The sequence below is a fragment of the Emydura macquarii genome, unplaced genomic scaffold, assembly GCF_026122565.2.
Source record: "Emydura macquarii macquarii isolate MOO-44397 ecotype Brisbane River unplaced genomic scaffold, CSIRO-AGI_Emac_v2 contig_1070, whole genome shotgun sequence".
Taxonomy (NCBI): Eukaryota; Metazoa; Chordata; order Testudines; family Chelidae; genus Emydura; species Emydura macquarii.
Genome location: NW_027131207.1, coordinates 1,990,673 through 2,010,154, shown reverse-complemented (window position 1 = coordinate 2,010,154; position 19,482 = coordinate 1,990,673). Strand labels below are relative to the sequence as shown.

The 19,482-nt window shown below is 41.2% G+C and overlaps 1 protein-coding gene across 5 annotated transcripts in view; it reads left to right on the top strand.

The window, feature by feature from the left end:
• ZBED1 (zinc finger BED-type containing 1) overlaps window positions 1-19,482 on the top strand; it is a 229,456-nt gene that overhangs the window by 37,677 nt on the left and 172,297 nt on the right. For 3 of the 5 annotated variants that reach the window (XR_010919271.1, XR_010919270.1, XM_067545726.1), the window contains exon 2: window positions 5,387-5,494. The exons of 1 other annotated variant lie outside the window; for it this stretch is intronic. Coding sequence is in view for 1 of the 4 variants with exons in the window: in XM_067545726.1 (XP_067401827.1) it covers window positions 5,387-5,494 (108 nt within the window). In the remaining 3 variants the exon portion in view is untranslated. Of the gene's footprint in view, window positions 1-5,386; window positions 5,495-15,087; window positions 15,176-19,482 lie in introns of those variants that run through there. One more of the 5 variants, XR_010919272.1, reaches the window with a different exon arrangement.

The following is a 19,482-nucleotide window of genomic DNA, read 5'->3' as shown; positions in this document are numbered from 1 at the left end:
TGGGAATGCTCAGCACTTTGCAGGATTGGCTTCTTCATTTCTGAGTGCACACTGCTTTTCCCGTTAGTATTTCTGACCCAGATTGTCATCCTCACATCCACACGCAGGCAAGGTACCCTCTAGGTCCAGTGCAATGCTCAAGTGAGAAGCCTAGTCTCATACTGGCAGAAGGTGCTGGGATTTCTACCAGGGCCCTATCCCTGGATCCTGCTCAAGTGATTCATCTTTTGTAGTAGGTATCTGATAAATTCATAGCCTAGTCCCCTCTAGTTCCTGGAAGGAGTTTTCTCTCTATTCACCCATCTTGAGAACCTTCTGGCTATTATTGCTCCTTTAGTAGCACCTTTGGCTATTATGGATTTGGGGGGACCCATCTCCACTACCCAGCTTCTGCCACAGCCTCTTGGTTGCTACAAGACAGAGGAGGAAAGAAGTCTCTGCTGCTCCACCTAGTCCACAGCCTACATTTCTTCGTTTCTTCTGCCATAAATAACTCCAATGCCAACACAGGCACTGGAATTAGGAGTGCTGGGGGTGCTGTGAGCATTTTGGCTTGAAGTGGTTCCCATCATATCCAGGATTTTGAGTTTGGTTCAATGGTTCTCAGCATCCCCACTATAAAAATTGTTCCAGCATTCCTGAATGCCAACTTCTGCTGCTCACAGTTTTCCCCATGGTTCACAACTCACTGTTGCCCACAGGTTTCTAAATAATGGGAGCAAAGCCACCCCAAATCTTGTGGATTTTACTTTGTTGATGACAGGCAGAAGAGGCACTGGAACTGTCTGCAGACTCAGGCTGGAAGATTACATTTGGAAGGTTATCCTCACAACCATGAGGGCTAGGAACTTTTTTTTTCTTTTAATGAAAGTTTAAATTGTGTAGAAACTGAAGAATTAAACCCCCGTACTTGCCATGGAGTGCTTTGCATTTGCCATTGGCAAGTGGATGTGCTTTTTCTAAGCATTGGCATAACTATTTTCTTCCTGGGTTCTATTTACTAACTTTCTACAAGGGCTATAAAGCTATTGAGACCTTGTTATTACACCAGCTAAATAGATGCCTGCCTTAGCTTCCTTTCTGAAAAATCTCATTTGGACAGAATTATCCAATAGCCAGGTGATTACAATCAGGAATAGCAGTGCAGATGAATTCTTCTGTAATGTAGCATTTTAAAGTTGATGAAAATGCTTTTAAGCTCTGCACTGTTAACTTACTCCTGTAAATAAAAATTGAGGAAAAGTATCTGAATGTTCAGAATAAGAAAAGCTAGAGAATAGTTTTATAGTTGGCTGAGCTCGCTATATTATATCCTTGACCCAACTTGAAAAATGTGATTATACTGTGCTGTGTCACATTGACTTATATTGTGTCTGGCAACAACACTCATCTATTCACCTTCCTTTCAACCTGAATGTTGCTATACAGAAACAACTTTGAACTTGATACCTGTCATCCTGTCACCAAGCTAAATATTTGCCTTTCTTTTGTAGATCTGCCAGTTACCTGCAGGCACATTATTTGCATATACATTATACAAAATAAACAAAAAATAAAAAACATTACCGTTAGGGTCGATCATATAAAGTATTAACCTTTAATGGCTTTAACATTAGTTAATGGAACAGTGAACAATAAAGGAATTATAGTTTATTGTCTCTGAGACTTGTAATATGCCAATATATGCAAGACCAGAAAGAATTTGGATTAAGGAAAAAAGCTTAGCAAAGTGATTTATTAGATTCAGTTTGTGCTCCATGATGAACTTGTAGGATTTTGCTTCAAAAAGTTGTAGTCTAAAGGCAATGTGACAGCTCTGACCTTGCATCTTGAGAGTGATTGGCATTTTAAGTTTTTTCCCCTAAATTTAAATCATACCTTTTTGCAATGCAAATAGTTAATTTAATGCAGTTATTTTATTTTGACTAATTTTATTGCCACACAGAAAAGTTGAAAATTTGCCAATGATCATTTATAAAGCAACTTCAGTCTTACTTCTGTAGGGTTATAGTGATTGCTCAAATATTTTAGCAGGACACTTGAAGGGACTCTAGAAAAATAACTTACGTTGCAAGAATGTGGATCTCTTCTTACATATTTCGAAGCAAAAATTATGAGGCTGAGCGAGTCCTTCCAGCAGAAGAGGTTAAAACCATTAGACAGTCCCAATTTGGTGTGAATGGCAAATGCTTAAAACTCTGCTTTTGTTGGGGTTGGTCCTGCTTTGAGCATTTGTATAATGTATATGCAAATAATGTGCCTGAGGTCCCTTCCAACCCAAATCTTCTATGATATGCAGAACAATGAATATCTTTGAACCTGAAGGGGAATTACCAACAGATACTTGGCCAGATTTTGATCTCATTTATACCAGTGTAAATGCACAGTGACTTAATTGGCATCAATGGAGTTACTCGGGAGTTACATCTCTGTAAATGAGAACAGGATCTGGCTTATCTCCTTAGGATCTGAGATATATTTGGCATGCTTAAAGTAAGATGCAAAGAGTATTAAGGAGGATCTCTCTGTGTAGCAAAACAAACTGAGACAGAGCAACACCTGCCCAGAAGGGGTCTTCTCCAGCATTGAGCAATACCTAGATCATGGTGTCATACATTTTATAAAATAGTCTTCATATGTTGGGAGACCAGGTTAAGCCCATATCTATTCTGGAAGCTAAGACTACATCTTCACTGAAAAACAGGTGTGCTTTTAATATTGAGATTGCTTTCTCATTGTAAATCCTAGTGGAGTCAAGGCACTGTTCTTTTCACCTAAATGTAGTTAGTCAAGGCCTATCCTCTTCCCATCTAAGGTTTGTGACAGAAGTAGAGTGATAGGTAATAATGCAATCCACAAAAGCCAGCATGCTAGGCAGGGAGCTGCATTAAGCTAACCAATGGGAGATGCCAACCAGAAGGGTATGTGCTACGCCTCTCCCCTCCCTTTGAGATAAGTGCAGAAGTCCAGGCTGCAGGAAGGTACCTATCTCTGCTAGCCATCCATGAAAGGGAACCCAACTGGACTTAGGCGGCTCAGGTATGTCTACACTGCAATTAAAAACCAAGGGCTGGCTTGTCCCAGCTTACTTGGGTTTGCAGGACTCAGATTAAAGTGCTGTTTAATTGCAGTGTAGACGTTTGGGCTCTGGCAGCAACCCAAGCCCGAATGTCTACAGCACAATTAAAATAGCCCTTAGTCTGAGTCCCGTGAATTTGAGTCAGCTGGTAGAGGCCAGCCACGGGTTTCTAACTGCAGTGTAGAAATAACCTCAGGCATCTCAAGAATTTCTTGTGGGAATGCCATGGGTGCCTGCCTAACTCCACCCAAAACGGCTGGAGGAGGAGGTGGTGGTGTTCATCTTACAACTTTTAGACGGTAGATCACTGACTTGGGATGTGGAAGGGGTTCAATTCTCCCCCCTACCTGCCAGAGGGGGAGAGAGGATTTCTCCCACCTCTCAGGAGAGTTCTCTAACCATTGAGCTGTGGGATATTCTGATGTATGGCTTCTCCAGTCTGTCCTGTTCTAGCTGTTCCACTGTGGATAAATAATGAAAGAGTGATTGGAGCAGGGGGACAGGACCCACTGTTCTCCTCCTCCCACGTGGGTGCCCTAACCGTTAGGTTAGAGAGTCATCCCTGTGTCTCCCTAGGCTCAATGACTATTTAAGTTTTTATCCACATTGGAACAGTTATTGGGCCAGGACAGATAGAGAAAGAGAGAGAGAGAGAGATCATGGATAGCTTTGAGACTGAGGTGGGAGATTAGGTGTTTAGATACCTAGGGTGATTCAGCAATACCCATGCTCAGAGGCAGAAATGTTGGCATCGAGGGAACTTTTACGCTGAAAACTTAGATGCTGAGTGAGTTTAGGTACCTACAGAATTCAGCAGAAGTTTTGTGGATAACAGTGGAGCCAATAATAGCGCCTTAAGTGCCTAAACCTGAGACGTAGGCACCTAAGTCTGGGGTTTGAGTGTTTAAGTACCTTTGTGGATTGAGTGATTACTGGGATTGAAGATTGGCTTGTCAGCTTTATAAACTCAGTGCTGATGGTGAGTTTGGGTTTTTCCTTTCCCATTCCTCCTGCATTAAACACCACTCCATCAGACCACTCTCATCAGACTGCTTCTTTTCTCGGTTTCCATATGAGGAAAGACTAAAAAGAATAGTGCTGTTCATTTTAGAAAAGAGATGGCTAAGGGGGAATATTATAAAGATCTATAAAATCATGAATAGTGTAGAAAAAATTATTAGAGAAGTGTTATTTACCCTTTCAAACACCACAAAAACCAGAGGGCACCTGATTAAATTAATAGGTATTAGGTTTAATACAAACAGCAGGAATTACTTTTTCAAACAACACACAATTTAGCTGTGGAACTTATTGCCATTGGATACTGTGATGGTCAAAAGTATAAATGGGTTCAAAAAACAACTGGATAAGTTAATGGAGGTTAGGCCCATCAATGGCTTTTAGCCAAGATGGTCAGGGATGTGACCCCATGGTTGGAGTGATGCTAAATCTCTGACTGCCAGAAGCCAAGCGTAGAAGATAGAGATAGATTACTCCATAATTGCCTTTTTCTGCACACTCTCCCTGAAGCTCTGGTATGGACCACTGTTGGAAACCAGATGGACCATGATCTGACCCAGTATGGCCATTCTTATGTACTTACGTGAGTAAGGATTGAACAGTTCTGCTCATAATGAACAAAATAGGGAATAAAAAAAAGTACAAACTCAAATTTTCTCATATGTTTTTATATATTTTTTATATTCTATGGGCTGTGGTGCAGAGATGTTGGGAAGTGGACATCGGGAATTTTGTTTTTACCTTTTTTCTTTTTTTGGGTTATTTGCGATTTCACCATTTATTATTGGGGAAGAAAAAGGAGAGCCCCTTCCCAAAGAGACTGCAGGATGTCATGCTGCTAACTACAAAAATCTTATATTTTCCTTGTATGCATGTTTCACTAAATAAACAGCCTGTAAATTGACTTGTAACAGGTGCCACGCTGCCTTTAGATAGACAATAGATATAGCTAAGCCAAAATTCTTAAAGGACAGATTATTGCAGGACAACAATAACAACAAAATGTATGCAAATAGAAATTACTATTGTGTTTGGCCAGCTATCATTTGTGTGTCATCAACCTCAATCTTTTGTGAACTATTAATACTAGAAAAATATACTACGGTAATAACGGTGTTATGTTCTTTTTATTGCCTATCAGATTTTGTTGTTGCATTGTTTACTGGCCAAAACTGAGTGGTTCATTAGAACACTTAAATATGTACTTATCTATAATATATACCTAATATCCTTAGCTGTATTGCTACTGTGAATTAACTCGTTATTTTTTTTTTTCTCCTCATGTAGCTTTCCCTACACAAAATGGAAATGTTGCTATAGTGACTGGAGGTGCTAAAGGAATTGGTTATCATACAGTGAAGCATTTGGCAAGACTTGGCATGCACGTTATAATAGGTACTGTCATTATTTTGTCAATATAAATGTATATTGTGTCTCAGGGACTAAAATCTTTAAAAAAAAAAAAAAAAATCTGTCCAACAATACAAATAAAAATATGCCTGGCTGTTATAGAACCAAATCCTGCCAAGCTTTATGTTATTTATTACGGCAGTGCCTTGGGCCAACCAAGAGCGGGACCTTATGAGCTAGGCCTTGTTCAAACACAGTGTGGTAGACGGTACTTGTTCCAAAGAGCTTTAATGAGAGTTTTAACACTTAGCAGCTCTAAGTATTTGGCCCATAGTTTGTTACACGTGTTTTTAAGAAATACTGGAATCCTTTCATGCAAAAAGCAGTCCATGTGAACACATATATAGAAACACACACTTGAGCACAGTAATTTGAAATACATTGTACAGTGGGTGAACTTTAAAATGTTCTTTTTACTAATTTTTAGGCAAAGTGCTACTGTTATGAGCAGGTATTCCCTCTACTTAGAATGGAGGGAAACTGTAAACATTTTTTAAGGTGTCCACAGTATGTGAAGAGGAAATACTATGAAAAATGTACAGGTATTTTTGTATGTATGGGGGAGGTGGTTCATGTTTTGTCCCATAGTGTAACGTAACACAAAATACTTTAGAAAAATTGTTTTAAGCAATAAATTATCCACACACAAAAATATTAGTAAAGATTTTGAGTCATCTTTCACTCTAATTCTGGGGTTTTCTTTGATTTTGATTTCTTTGATTTTTTTTTTTTTTAATTATAGAATTTAAGAATTAAATTTAAATTTAATTGAATAATAAATTTAGAATTTAAAACATTACAGTATATTACCTAATCTTTTCCTGTTGCTAACCCAATGGCTTTTAATTTAAAAGAATGTAATTTAGAGCTGTTCTGAGATTACTCTATTTGTGTTTAATAATACTTTAGCAATCTGGAAATGTAACTTTATTCAAATGGAAAATATGAACCTATTGAGAGTGAAAAACTACTAGGAGTGGTGGATCTCAGTCATGCTGGTGAGAATGCAGAGTAACTCCATTAACATTAAGGGAGTTACTCTGGCTTAGAACACGTGTAATGCAGAGAAAAACCTAGTCATATATATTTTAAAAGTCATGTAAAAAATCAAGCATCTGAAAAACACAACCAGGTGCTACTATACACTAGCTAACGCATTCAAATTACTTTTATGTATTTTTAAGGTGAACTGCAAAAACTTTACTCAGAAAAAAACAGTTCCTTTGTCATTTTTTTTCTCCCCTTTCTTTAGGAATCTTACAAACACACTTTTGGTTTTGTTTTCAAATTAATTTTACATCCTTTAATGTAGAAGTGATGAGAAGTATTTCAATCGAGTGCAATGCCTGAGCAAAATCCTGACCCAAGCGCTGAGCCCAGCCAGAGCGTCACAGCCTGGATGGGTTCTGCATCTGTGGAGCCCTCAGCAGTTATTCTGGCAGGCACGCCTGGCCCTGTTTGCACAGAGCCGGGGCGGGAGTGTGTGGGGGTAGAAGGAGGAATGCATCTATCCCTGGTTCATAGCCAGTGAGGGAGTGAGAAGACCAATTGGCCCTCTGTCAGAAATGTGTGTGACAGCTTCAAAAGAAACTATCAGCTAGTAACAAATGGGGTCCATCAGTTGCTCCCATACCATGGTGATGGGGGCAATATAAGAACCTCATCAGAATAAAATACACCCCCCAGGGCAATCAGTGCAGGAGCAAGAAGAGACCCCTAGATGCTTTCATTCATCAGGTATCTTTTCTGAGCTCACAGGTTCCCTGCACAGGGGAGATAGAGAGGTGTGGCTCTTTTCACTATCATTTTCTCTTATCCTGATGTCCCTCTTAATCAGGAGATCTAAAGCAAATTCCTATTCTAGTTTCCTGTCTTTGTTTCCCATTTTTGAGCTATAATGGCTACTCCACCTTCTGCAGTAAATTGGAGTTCTGCACAATTTGTTAATTTCTTTTTGGGAACAGAGAAATCTGTGGGGTTTAAGAGAAACAGGAACGTTAGATAGTGGGGTGAAAACTTGACCCTCCGTGATGTCAATAAGGATTTTGCCATTGGCTTCAATGACTCCAGGATTTCACCCCACACCTTGATACTAAAATGCTTAATCATTAGACCTTATTCTCAATATATCTGTGACCACAGAGAAGCTATTCCACATACTTCGACTTCTTCTGTAATTCCTGCTGTCTGGAACAGCTTTCATGTATATCGTGGCCTTATTATGAGCTCCCATTTAAGTTAATAGCAAAAGTCCTAATGCCTTCCATGGGAGCAGGCTTTGGTCTGATCTATATTACAAGCGTTACAATATTGATATAATTACACTGGCATGTCTCCCTATTTGGACACTGTTATTTGGAATAACACTGTTAATGCACAAATTCAGCTACACTGAAAAAAGGTTGCTGTTATTCTGAATGAGAGTGTGTACACAGTGAGTTATAGTGGTATAATTCATCTCATTTGAAAATTCAAAATAATGTAATATGACACCCTTGGAAGGGTTGTCTGTAGCAGGGATTATATCTCTGGTTCTAAAAGCATGAGTCTCTACTGCCTGAGCTAAAAGACCCAATTTTGTCAGCTTAAAGTTGTAAGGGTTCGTAAACCTCTATGTTGTCCAGCCACTAGGAGACAGAACCACACTGAGTGTGTCTACACTGCAATCGAGAGGTGTGATTCAAGCCACATGTTAACATACTTGAACTAGCTTTGATTGCATGGCAACTGTTCAAGTACGTACCCAGGGTCCCATAGAGGTGCTTCTGTGGCTTCACTGCTATTGTTAGAAATTAGGTCACCTCAAATTGTGAGCCAGAGTTTAGACTGATTCAAATCGGATGTATTTTAAGACCAACCATCCCCCCTGGTGATCCAGCTTTAGAATGAATAAAAAAAAATTCTGCTATGCATGTATTAAAAAATCTGACTTTAAGCACTTAGAACTTTAAGTTGGCCTGTTCCTTAAATCTCAGCACGTTAACAAAACAAGCCTAGCATAATGATTCTATTTTGAGCTGTTACTTATGTGGAAAAAAAAAATTCCATTTAGCATATATAGGGAACAGTTGGGTGTTCTTCCCCACCCCCGTCCTTCCATCCAACTCAGACACGCTTTCACACCCATCATTCAAAATACAACTGAACCAACTTTGTTCAAAACAGGGGCATAAGTGGTGGTAACTCTAAAACAGCACTGTTTATGGCACTTAAATGAGACATCACACACAGTAAATTGTATAGGTCTGTGATCTGCTCTCGCCTTTCTTACATGAGGAACGAACAATCACCGGTTATGACACTTGAATTATCTGAGTTAGCCCCTTTATTGAGAGGAATCAGGCAGTTCACTCTACTTTGCACTACTCAGACCTGTTGTTCCAAACTCTCTCTAAGCATCTCTTCACTAGTTACATGAGTCACATTTTTTAGGTTTTCTTCATAACCAATATATCTATAAACTTCACTATTTATTTAATGGAAGCTGAGATTCTGGGCTCATGATACTATCTTCAGAGAAGTGCCAGGATGCCGTATATCAGCTCAGTTGGAGTCCTGGTTCAAACTAGGAGAACGTTCACTGAGATCAGGCATGGAAAACTTTAGATGAAAAAGAATGTGTATTAAAAATTATGAGCAACTGATAAAGGGGTTTTAGAATGGAACTTAGAGCTCACCTTACCTGTGGCAGGCATTAGTGACTGAATATGTGCCGTATTATGGACTTGCTGCTCTAGTTTGGAATTACCAATATCTACTCCTGAATTTCCTTTTTTGTAAGGGCTGATGATGCTAAAGGAAGAAGCAAGTTTTGATTTGTGTGGCAATATCTAATATAAAAGCTCTCATTCTCTGCAGCTTTGCACCATCAGTCAAAAGTGGGTATAAAGCACAAAAGTTCTGATTTGGCAGCATTCTACGCACGTTGTGCGCAGCTAAAACCACAAGGTGCAAGGTCGTGGAAAATCAGGCCCATAGTGTCACAATCTTCCGTACACTTCAAGTGAAGCAATCATACTGTAAACATACTTAACCTGTCTGAGCCTCAAATTTTGTTATAGATTAATAAAATTCCTCTGAGAGAAACCCAGAACTTATCTGAAACTATTTTAAGCCCAGCTACAACCGAGAAAGCATATATCTTTGTCACCTCTTTCCATTTTGTCTGGTTTCCAATTTTTGAGTAGACTCCTTATGCTCTAAATTAGCCCCTTCTAATACAATATGTTAAAACCACAAAGGTGACATTAAAAGGATAATTAAATCCTATCTAGAGGGTACAGATTTTCATTTTCAAAGATAGTTTAATTTAATTTCAATTACAGAAAATGTATATATGACACTTAGTCTCCCCTCACTCTAGATGGTTGGTGTGAGATATCTGAGTTCTAATATGCACAGGAAAGCATATCTCTTCCTCAGTGAGGCATATTTTGTTAGGATGGTGTGTACAGAAGAGGTAGAGTTGAGCAGTAGTTCATATCTGAGATGCATTTCTAGTTCTCTTATGAGCCCTGAAAAACATACAGTGAATTGCCTAGTAAGTAATTATCTCACTTTAATATTTTACTGTAGCAGTTGCACTACAATCAAGCTACAAGAGGTTCAACTATAACCTTCTATTTTTACACACACACAACCTTCCAAATCATTCAGCTGTTTGCTAGAATTTTCCCAGCTTAGTCTCTGTTTAACGACAATTAAGAAGTAAATTCTGAGCAAAACCCGTCTTCCTTTTTTTTTGGTTAGGGATAGCTCAGAAATGGTAGAACCTTTAAACTTGAAATTTTACATGTACAATGGGTGCCCTTAAAAATGTCCTTATGTATTACTTTTAAAGTCATTGACTTTATTTTTCCCCTGTATTTAGAATATATCACAAATAATGTTTACACAAACTGACATTATTTGGGCAATTTTAATGACCTGCTATATATAACCCATAATAATTAAAACATTATTTGGGCAATTTGAAAAAAATTGAGTGTAAAATATGGTACTGTAGCTGTTCTTCAAGTAGTGTCCCTATGGGTGCTCCATTGTAGGTGTGTCTGCATCCCTGCACTGCTAATCGGAGAACTTCAGCACAGGTGCTCTTTCACCTTATGCTGGGCCATGAGGCTAGCCAGCACTCACGTCCCCAGTTCCTTCTCAACCGCCCCGGCTAGAGACAGAGCCATTAGCAGTCCAATAAGGCTATGAGTTCTCTTATTTGCAGTTCACAGTTAGTTTTCCCCAGCTCTAGTTCTAGTTGTTCGTTTTTCCCTTTTAAAATGCCAAAAAAAAAAGACTATTTTTTTCTCTCCTTTTTTTTCCTCCTCCTCGGAGATCTTTCCTCTGCCTGGATCCCCCAATTTCAAGAGGCTCCACCATCTCCACCATCTTGGTATGGCCACCCATGGGCACCCCCACCAGGTCCTATGTGATAATGGGCATATTGGGACTGTTGGCTGGCACATTGACAGCTTGCCTGACAGCCTTGCCTGGGAACCCTCCAGACATACTCCCATGGTGACAGCATCCAGAGCCTCTGAACGTCAGGAGAAGAGGGAAGTCAGAACAGAGGAGGACATAACACCAAAGACCATATTCTCCTCCTTGGATGAAGCCGTCATGCCTCATCCACCATCACTGGCAGATGACTTCCACCTTTTCCAGGGGCTAGCGAAGAGGGTGGGAGACACTCTTTATGTACTGTTGGAGGATGTCAAGGACATCTACCATCAGCTCCTCGATATCCTCCACCCTTCCTCTTCATCAAAGATTGCCCTCCCAATTAATGAGGCCATTTTAGACCTGGCCAAAATGGTGTGGCAAACCCTGACTTTGGCGGCTCCAACTTCCAAGTGGATGGACAAAAAATATTATGTCCCTGCAAAGGAATCAGAGTTCCTTTTTCCCCACCTGCCATTCAATTCCATCATGGTGGATGCCATCAATTCCTCTGACCGGCAACACCAATGCAGAGCTACACCATTTGACATGGACTGGAAGTGCCTTGATATCTTTGGCAGGAAGGTGTATTCCTCAGCCTCCATGCAGTTCTGTATTGCCAATTACCAGTCACTTATGGGCCAAATATGACTATACAAACTATAACAAACTCATAGATTTCAAGGTCAGAATGGACCAATATGATCATCTAGTCTGACCTTCCACACAATGCATGCCATGGATCCTCACCCACCCACTCCTATAATAGATCCCTAACCTATGACTGAGTTATTAAAGTCCTCAAATCGTGGTTTAAAGACTTCAAGATACAGAGAATCCATCAGCAAATGACCTGTGCCCCATGCTACAGAGGAAGATGAAAAACCCCTAGGGCCTCTGCCAGTCTGCCCTGGGGGAAAATTCCTTCCAGACCCCAAATATGGCGATCAGCTAAACCCTGAGCATGTGGGCAAGACTCACTAGCCAGACACTCAAGAAAGAATTCTCTGTAATAACTTAGAACCCACCGCATCAAACATCCCATCACCGGCCATTGGGCACATTTACCGCTAGTAGTCAAACTGCCAGAGATGCACCAGGAATCCTTTAAAGCTATTATACAAGTGGGACAATTAGTAGCAAAAACATTGCTACAATCAGCCCTCAACACTGCTGACGTGGCAGGTAGGTCCATCTCCATGGCAGTGGTGATGCAATGGGCGTAATGGCTCCACTTGTTTGAATTCCTGAAAGAGGTGCAGTCCATGGTGGACGATCTTTTTGAGGGCACAAAGTTCTTTGCTGAGAAGATTGACGGCTCCCTTCATACCCTGAAGGATTCCAGGGCTACTCTCAGGTCACTGGAAATCTACATGCCAAGGCAAAAGAGGAGTTTTAGTCCTCCATCTCAGCACAGACCATATGCAGCTCAGTATCAATATCAGCACCATTATGAACCGCAGAGGAAGAAAGGAAAATACCCAAAGTGCAAACCACCTGGTCTGCAAACCTTGTCCCAACCCCCTACATCTAAACACAACTTTTGACGGGCAGGCTGAGGAGCTGGGGGACCACGCCCAAGAACCGACGCAACCGACCATGGTTTCATACCCATTTGGTCACCGAATAGTAGCGTTCTGCAGTGTCTGGGAACTCATAATATAAGACCAGTGGGTTTTAGAGATCGTCTAATCCAGATATTCCATCCACTTCACCTCCATACCTCTTCCACAACACCTTTCCCCATTCCTCTTCAGAGACGCTTCTCATGAGAGTTTACTACAACGGGAGATAGATCGCCTTCTCCAATTAGGGACCATAGAACCAGTGTCTCAGCATCTGTGAGGCAAGGGGTTCTACCCTCGTTACTTTCTAATACCCAAAAGAAAGGGAGGTTGGAGACCCGTACTGGACCTCAGAGCCCTCAGCAAGTTTGTCAAGGCTCAGAAGTTCAAGATGGTCACCTTATTGACAATCATTCTAACATTGGAACAGGGAGACTCATTTTCAGCCATCGATCTACTTTCACATCTCAATCCTACCAGCTCATAGATGATTTCTCAAGTTTACTCTGGGACATGACCACTATCAACACAGAGTCCACCCCTTTGGGCTTTCATTAGCCCTGAGAGTATTTTCCAAAATTCTCTCAGTGATAGACGCTCACTTATGCTTGCAAGGGATAATGATTTACCCATACCTGAATGACTATCTCCTCAGAGCCCAATCTTTCCAGGAGGTCCACAAGGCCGTTGACACTAAGGTACACTTGTTCACAAAACTGGGTTTACAGATCAACACCAGAAGTCAATCCTCACCCCAGTGCAATGCCTGGAATTCAGGGGGACCAACATAGATGCCATACAGGCCAAAGCCCTCCTGTTTCAACACAGATTCCTATCTCTGGTTTCACTCAAAGACACTGTTCAACACAGTCCACAGATACTGGCCAGACTCTGTCTCCAACTCGTGGGACACATGGCAGCAGACACGGTGGTAATAATACATGACAGATTCCACATGCGATGCCTCCAACTATGTTTCAGTTCGGTCTACAGACCGAATAGGGGTAGGCTGGACAAACCCCTGTAACTACCCACGAGGATTAGAAACTCCTTAAACTGGTAGAAGGACCCAACTAATGTGTGCAAAGGGATCCCCTTCTCACACACGTCATCACTGTTGCTCCTTACCACCAACTCATGATTTATAGGGTGGGGGCGTGCATTTAAAAGGGCTCACGATGCAAGGCAAATGGTCATCTATGGAGATGTCTTCATTCCTGCCAAAATCTTTTTCCTCATTCTCCAGCCCCATTCTTAGTCATATGCTGTGCTCAAACTTCTTTCCTGACTGCTCCTTTTTTCTTCTTCACATTGTACCCGCATCCATAACTTCCCTTACAAATGCAAGGGACTCCCACTTAACATTCTCCATCATCTCCCTATCCTCCTTTAGAAGCCCTTGAAAACAGATTTCTGTTCTGTTGGGCAATCCAGTTTGAAGGGCCACACCCTGCTAAGTTTTTGTCCTGTACAGCATTGTACTACAGTACCCATATGAGCATTTAATCTAATAGCTCTTTTAGGGCAAGGTCTCTGTTATCTGTTGGTCATGAGTTACCTGTTGTAGAATACCATGTACACTTATGGGCACTATCATTCTTATAACACAGACTAATGTGGCTTTGGCTGCCACTTGACACTTTGGGTCTCTGGATAAGTCCTCCCCATAGCTCTCCTCCTCTATTTACTCCAATTCACTTCCAGTCAAGATAATAAAGAGATACTTTAATTAAAACATCCAGTAAAAACCTTTCAATTTTTCATTGGCACTTAACGTTGAGATAACTAAAAATTATCATGTGCAACTTTTAAAACAAATTGTACACATTTATGCACAGTGTCCATTATCATAATAAAATCAAGCTATTATCAATAACACAAATGTGCATTAGGGTTTATAGGACATCTCTCCTGTCGTGTTGTTGCTTGGATCTCATTGGAGGCCTCCTGGTTACATGTCTGCCAAACCTGACTTTCAGGTAGGAACTGCTTCCTGGTTCCCATTCTCCTGCCCAGGTGGATGTGGCCAACTGGGCCCCTCCTACTTTCCAAAACACCTTTGCAAGATGGTGAGGAGTAGCACAACCTGGTATCCCTCCAAAAGGCATTTGGGGTAAATTGCTACTTTGAATTAGAGCTGGAGAGGAAGAGGGTGACCATGTTGTTTCAGCAGAAATAAATTCACTCCCCCCTCCAAGATACTTAAACTAGGGGATTATGGTGGTTGTGAGGTTAAGTGCCAGGGATAGTACTTGAAAAAATATTGGGGTGTTTTCATACAGAGAACTTTAAACTTTGTGCATACAGCAGGGGCTGCTCTGCTACTATTGCAACTCTAGTGTTTTGTCCCTAGTCACACAGAGCAAATTTGTACTGAGTCTAAAACCATCAACGTGAGTCAGGAGGTGGAATGTCTTCTCTGCACTGCCCTGTTCTTGTCATTTGCAATGTACCTGGTATACTTTTTTGGAACTTCCTGGTTCCATTTCATTTCTGTTGTTTGCTTTTTTAAAGTCAGTAGTCAGGAAATTCTCCATCTTGCTAACTTTGGTAACAACATTTCTTTTTTATTCCCTCCAGGAAATCCTAAATTTTGCAGGCTGAAACATCATATTTGAAATATTTTACATTTCTATTTTTCACCCTGAAATAGTTTCCCTCATTGTGCAAGATGTGCAAGAAAGAAAATATTTTTTATTTTGGTTACTTTTGGTTACAGCAAAGGTGCATAATGAATTCCCTATGTTTACAAAGTACAAACCTAGCAAGAAAATATCGTGGTCTTTCATCTGGATCAGTCAATCCTGTTGATAAACAGTGAACATGATGGAAAATTATCCTTTTGGAGAGATTCTCTGTTCCAAATAAATTTTAAAAAATCTAAAAAGCATGCATTTATACATGAGATTCTAGCTGCTAGGAACTATTTGATTCACAAAAATGTGATGGTGAATGCAGGTTAAGTTGAACAAGTGGAACTTTATTAAACCCTGTGCACTGCTCTGTTTTTAAGTTTAATAGTACAAGGTTAAAAAACCCAGCAAAATAAATAAAAAAAATAAAAAAAACCCAACAAAATAAAATCCACTTATGTCAAGCAATAAAAAAATTCATCATTAAACAATATTATACTTTAAGCAATAACCATTATTGTATTAATTTTAAAAATATAAAAAAAAATCTGCAATTTATTTTTATTTTACTCAGACAGTTAAACAGAAAATCTAATTTACTTATACAATTCTTAGGGTTGGCTCACAGCTATGGGTATGGAACCCTGCCTGGCCAGCTGCTCCCCTTTGCTGGTGTCTCACTGAATGTACATCTGGGGGTGTTGTGCCTCCTAAGGCACATCCTTTCTCTTGAGGCTTTTGCTGCACTCCCCCTGTCTAAGCATCTGTCTAATATGAGATCGCCTTCCCAGAGCAGCCGCTCCTGCAGATGGTTATCCCAAGTGCTGAAAACTATCTTGTCCCTCATTAGGGATTCTATCAAACCCCCAAAAGTTGATGTAGCGGCCAGTGTGCATAAGGCTGTAACATAAGCGTCTGTTCCCTCCCCTTTGGATTCGTCTCTAGTGAAAAACCTGTGTCATGCCACAGTATCATTCTGTTTTAGGGAGTAATAGGTCCCCAGGGTTCCTAGGACTGCTGTGAGAGTTGAGGCAGTGGTGAGCTTCAGAGTGCTGCAGACCTCTCTGCCTTGTTCCTGCTGTTGTGGCTCTCCTGCATGGCTAGGTCTGTGTAGAGCTCTAACTCCTCCTGCTGCTGGGTCCATTACTGGGTTAGGTTTGTGCCTGCAAAATTCAGGGCTCTGAGGGGGCTTCAGACTGAGTTCCATGGCTCACGCTCCCAACTGCTGCCCTGCAGAGAACTCACAACTCAGACACTGCCACCATGTTTCCTTCACAAAGAGTGCAGTTAAAAGCAGTTAAGTTGAACAAGTGAAACTTGATTAAACCCTGGGGACTGCTCTGTCCATGTGCCTGAGTTCCAGCTTAACTCCCCACGTTCTGTGTTCCACTGGAGTCCTGTCAACATGGGAAGTGGGTATAATAGGCCAGGGGAGGCTAAGCCGCTGACCTGCCGCTGGATGCCTGTGCTGTGGTCGCCCCACCTCTTCCCCTCACAGCAGGGTGGGTGGAAGTTTTTGCTTATTTATGTGCCATGCCGGTTCTCGGACAGCTGAGGAGACAGTATCTGCTGCTCAACTTCCTGGGTTCCTTGGACTCCCCAGGGAGATTACTGACGACCCCAGGAAGCTGAGTATCAGATACTGTCTCCTCAGCTGCCTGGGAACCTGCATGGTGCATAATAAATAAGCTCAGTTCAAGGGAGCCGGAGAGCACAAGTGGTGGAGGCCTTGCGGGAGAGGGGGTGTGGAAGAGAGGAAAGAGGAATCAGCAGGGGGGAGGTGGTGGACAAGCATGGAGGGGAGGAGGGAGGGATGTAACAAGCGGCGGTGGGGGGCCAAGCAGGGAGGGACGCTTGTGGAGTAGGGGGTGTGGCCTGGGGTGGATTGGGGGTGGAGTGTGGGCGGAGCTGTGGTGCAAGAGGCGGGATGGGGATCTAGCCTCCCTGAGGGGAAGCTTCCCCTGTCGTCCCTGCCTATCAAAAACAGTTCCTCCAGGGAACGTGAGTTCTCTGACTCCAGTTCCACTGATCATGATGCAGGAGTAGAAGCAGCCCAAATAGGGACTAATGCACTGAAGGGGAGAGAGTAAAATGGGGCCCACCTGGAGCCACACCTTTTCCCCATTGTCTGCCTCAACCCAACGCAGTGTATGGGAACCATCCCCACTTTGGGAGCATTAGAACCCAGACAGTGCCTCCCCTTCCTCCCCACATGGTCTGCAGAGAGTAGCTCGCCAGAATTTCAAGCAGGCAGAAGCAGCCTCTGGACATTCAGAGAACTTTCTACAGTTTAGACTGGTCTTTCCCTGCCTTGTGCTGAGTGACTGTTTGCTCCAACCCTTCCTCTCCCCATTCCTCACAGTCTCTTCACCTCAACTTCACTCTGCACCTGCCCTGCCCTGTCTCCCTGACCTTCATTTGCTTCCTTTTTCTTTCTATTTAGTTGATCCCCTCTGAACAATGCCACCCCTTCACCGAAAAATGGAATCAAGTTGCCATTTACTGTTATTACATAGAACACACAAGTAGAGTGAGCAAACTCTTTCCCCATTCTGTGTCTGTCTTGTCTATTTAGACTGTAATCCCTCCAGGGAAGGAGAATCTACTACTCAGTATTTGTATCGTGCCTAACACCATGGGGTCCCACTCTGGGTTGGCCCTAAGGCACTACCATGATAAATGTGTTTAATAATAATAAATAATACATGAGTTCAGAACCCCCTCGAGTACCTGGATAATGCATCTGGAGTACCGATAATGCATACAATCATTCAACTGTGTTGAATAACTTAAGACCAGATTTTGTTTCCGTTAATCAAACTGAGTAATATGTTGCTCTGTGTGAAATGACTTTCAGAGTGAGGTTCTCCTCACTGTAAGATGGCAGAATCTGATCCAAAGCCCATTGGGTCATGTAACCAAATGTTTTGACATGAAGTGTTTATATATGTAAATGAAGAACGGGAATATTTTTAACTCATGTTTTTGTACTCTAGCTTTATTATTTGCTTTATACATTATTAGCTTTAGTATTTCACTGAGAAATAGAATTTTTCATCTGACTTTAATCAGACCTTATTTTATGCATTTATTCAGTCAAATTTGCATGACTAGTTTTATTTTTTGGGCTTGATTACAGAAAGTATCATTGCTAAATCAATCTGACCTGAATTTATTTAATTATTTTCACAGGACAAAGTATAAGAAATAAGTCAGAAAAAGCACAGAACAGCTTTGCATAAACTATTCCATGAACATCTGTATTCATTTTGGATTCCCTCTAAACTTTTTGTATTTAGCACAGAAAAGAGAAGTGGGAAAAGTGTTTAAGTAGCTTAGTATCTAAGTTCCTAAGACAGTTATTTCCTCTAAACAGCTTTTCTCAAAGTTCTTTCAATGGGTATGACATGCCAAGCTTTTTGAGTCTAGGGTAGGCAGTTCTTACCAAGTGAAGGCTGCTAATCCCCAAATTCTCATGGCTAAATTCTGACATGGTGAAAGTGGGCACAATTCCACTGAATCAATGGAAAAAATTCAGGAAGGGGAATCTACTGTGGGTCACAAAGGTTTGAAGGGGTCATTTACAAACATGTTAAAACACTACATTGTGACTGTTTATGTCAAGTCTGAATTCAGTCCTCATACATAAACTCTCTCAGGTTTCAAACATCTCATTCTGTACTTCAGAATACTACCTCTGTTTTAGCATTGTGATACAATGCATTTTTCTGTATTTCAATGCCAGACCTGTTTGCAGCCGACAACATACTCTCCCTTCTGGATTTTCAATAACCCGACTCTGCTAAAATAAATATACTTTGCTCCCTCAGTTTCGCCATTGGGCATCATTTTTTAAGGCCTGATCCAAAGCCCATTGAAGTAAGTGGGAAACTTTGTCTTGACTTCAATGGGCTTTGGATCAGGTTCTTGGTTAGTAAAACAAAATCTTGAACAGCATCTTTTCCATGTCTTTTCACTCCACCAAGCTGTGCGATGTCTGCTACATTGCTGCTTTACTTTCCTTCTGAAACCATTTACAGTATCCGTCAGATACAGTAAATGTTGCTTCATTTTGGTCTATATAGATTTAGGGTTAGAGGCTGCTCCCATTAAAGTTCCATGAAAATTTTGCCATTGACATCAATGGGAGCAGGATCATGCTCTTAGTGAGAGAATTCCTTGTTGCTGAATGCTGTAAGTTGTCCTCAGTTTTCTACCTCAAAAGCTCAATAGTTGGAGATTCTGACAGATATTGCTGTGGAAAAATTATAGACTGGTTGAATCAGCTTTGGGGTTTTTATTTATTTATTAATTCAAAGGACAGTCCTAAGTCCTTTTTACC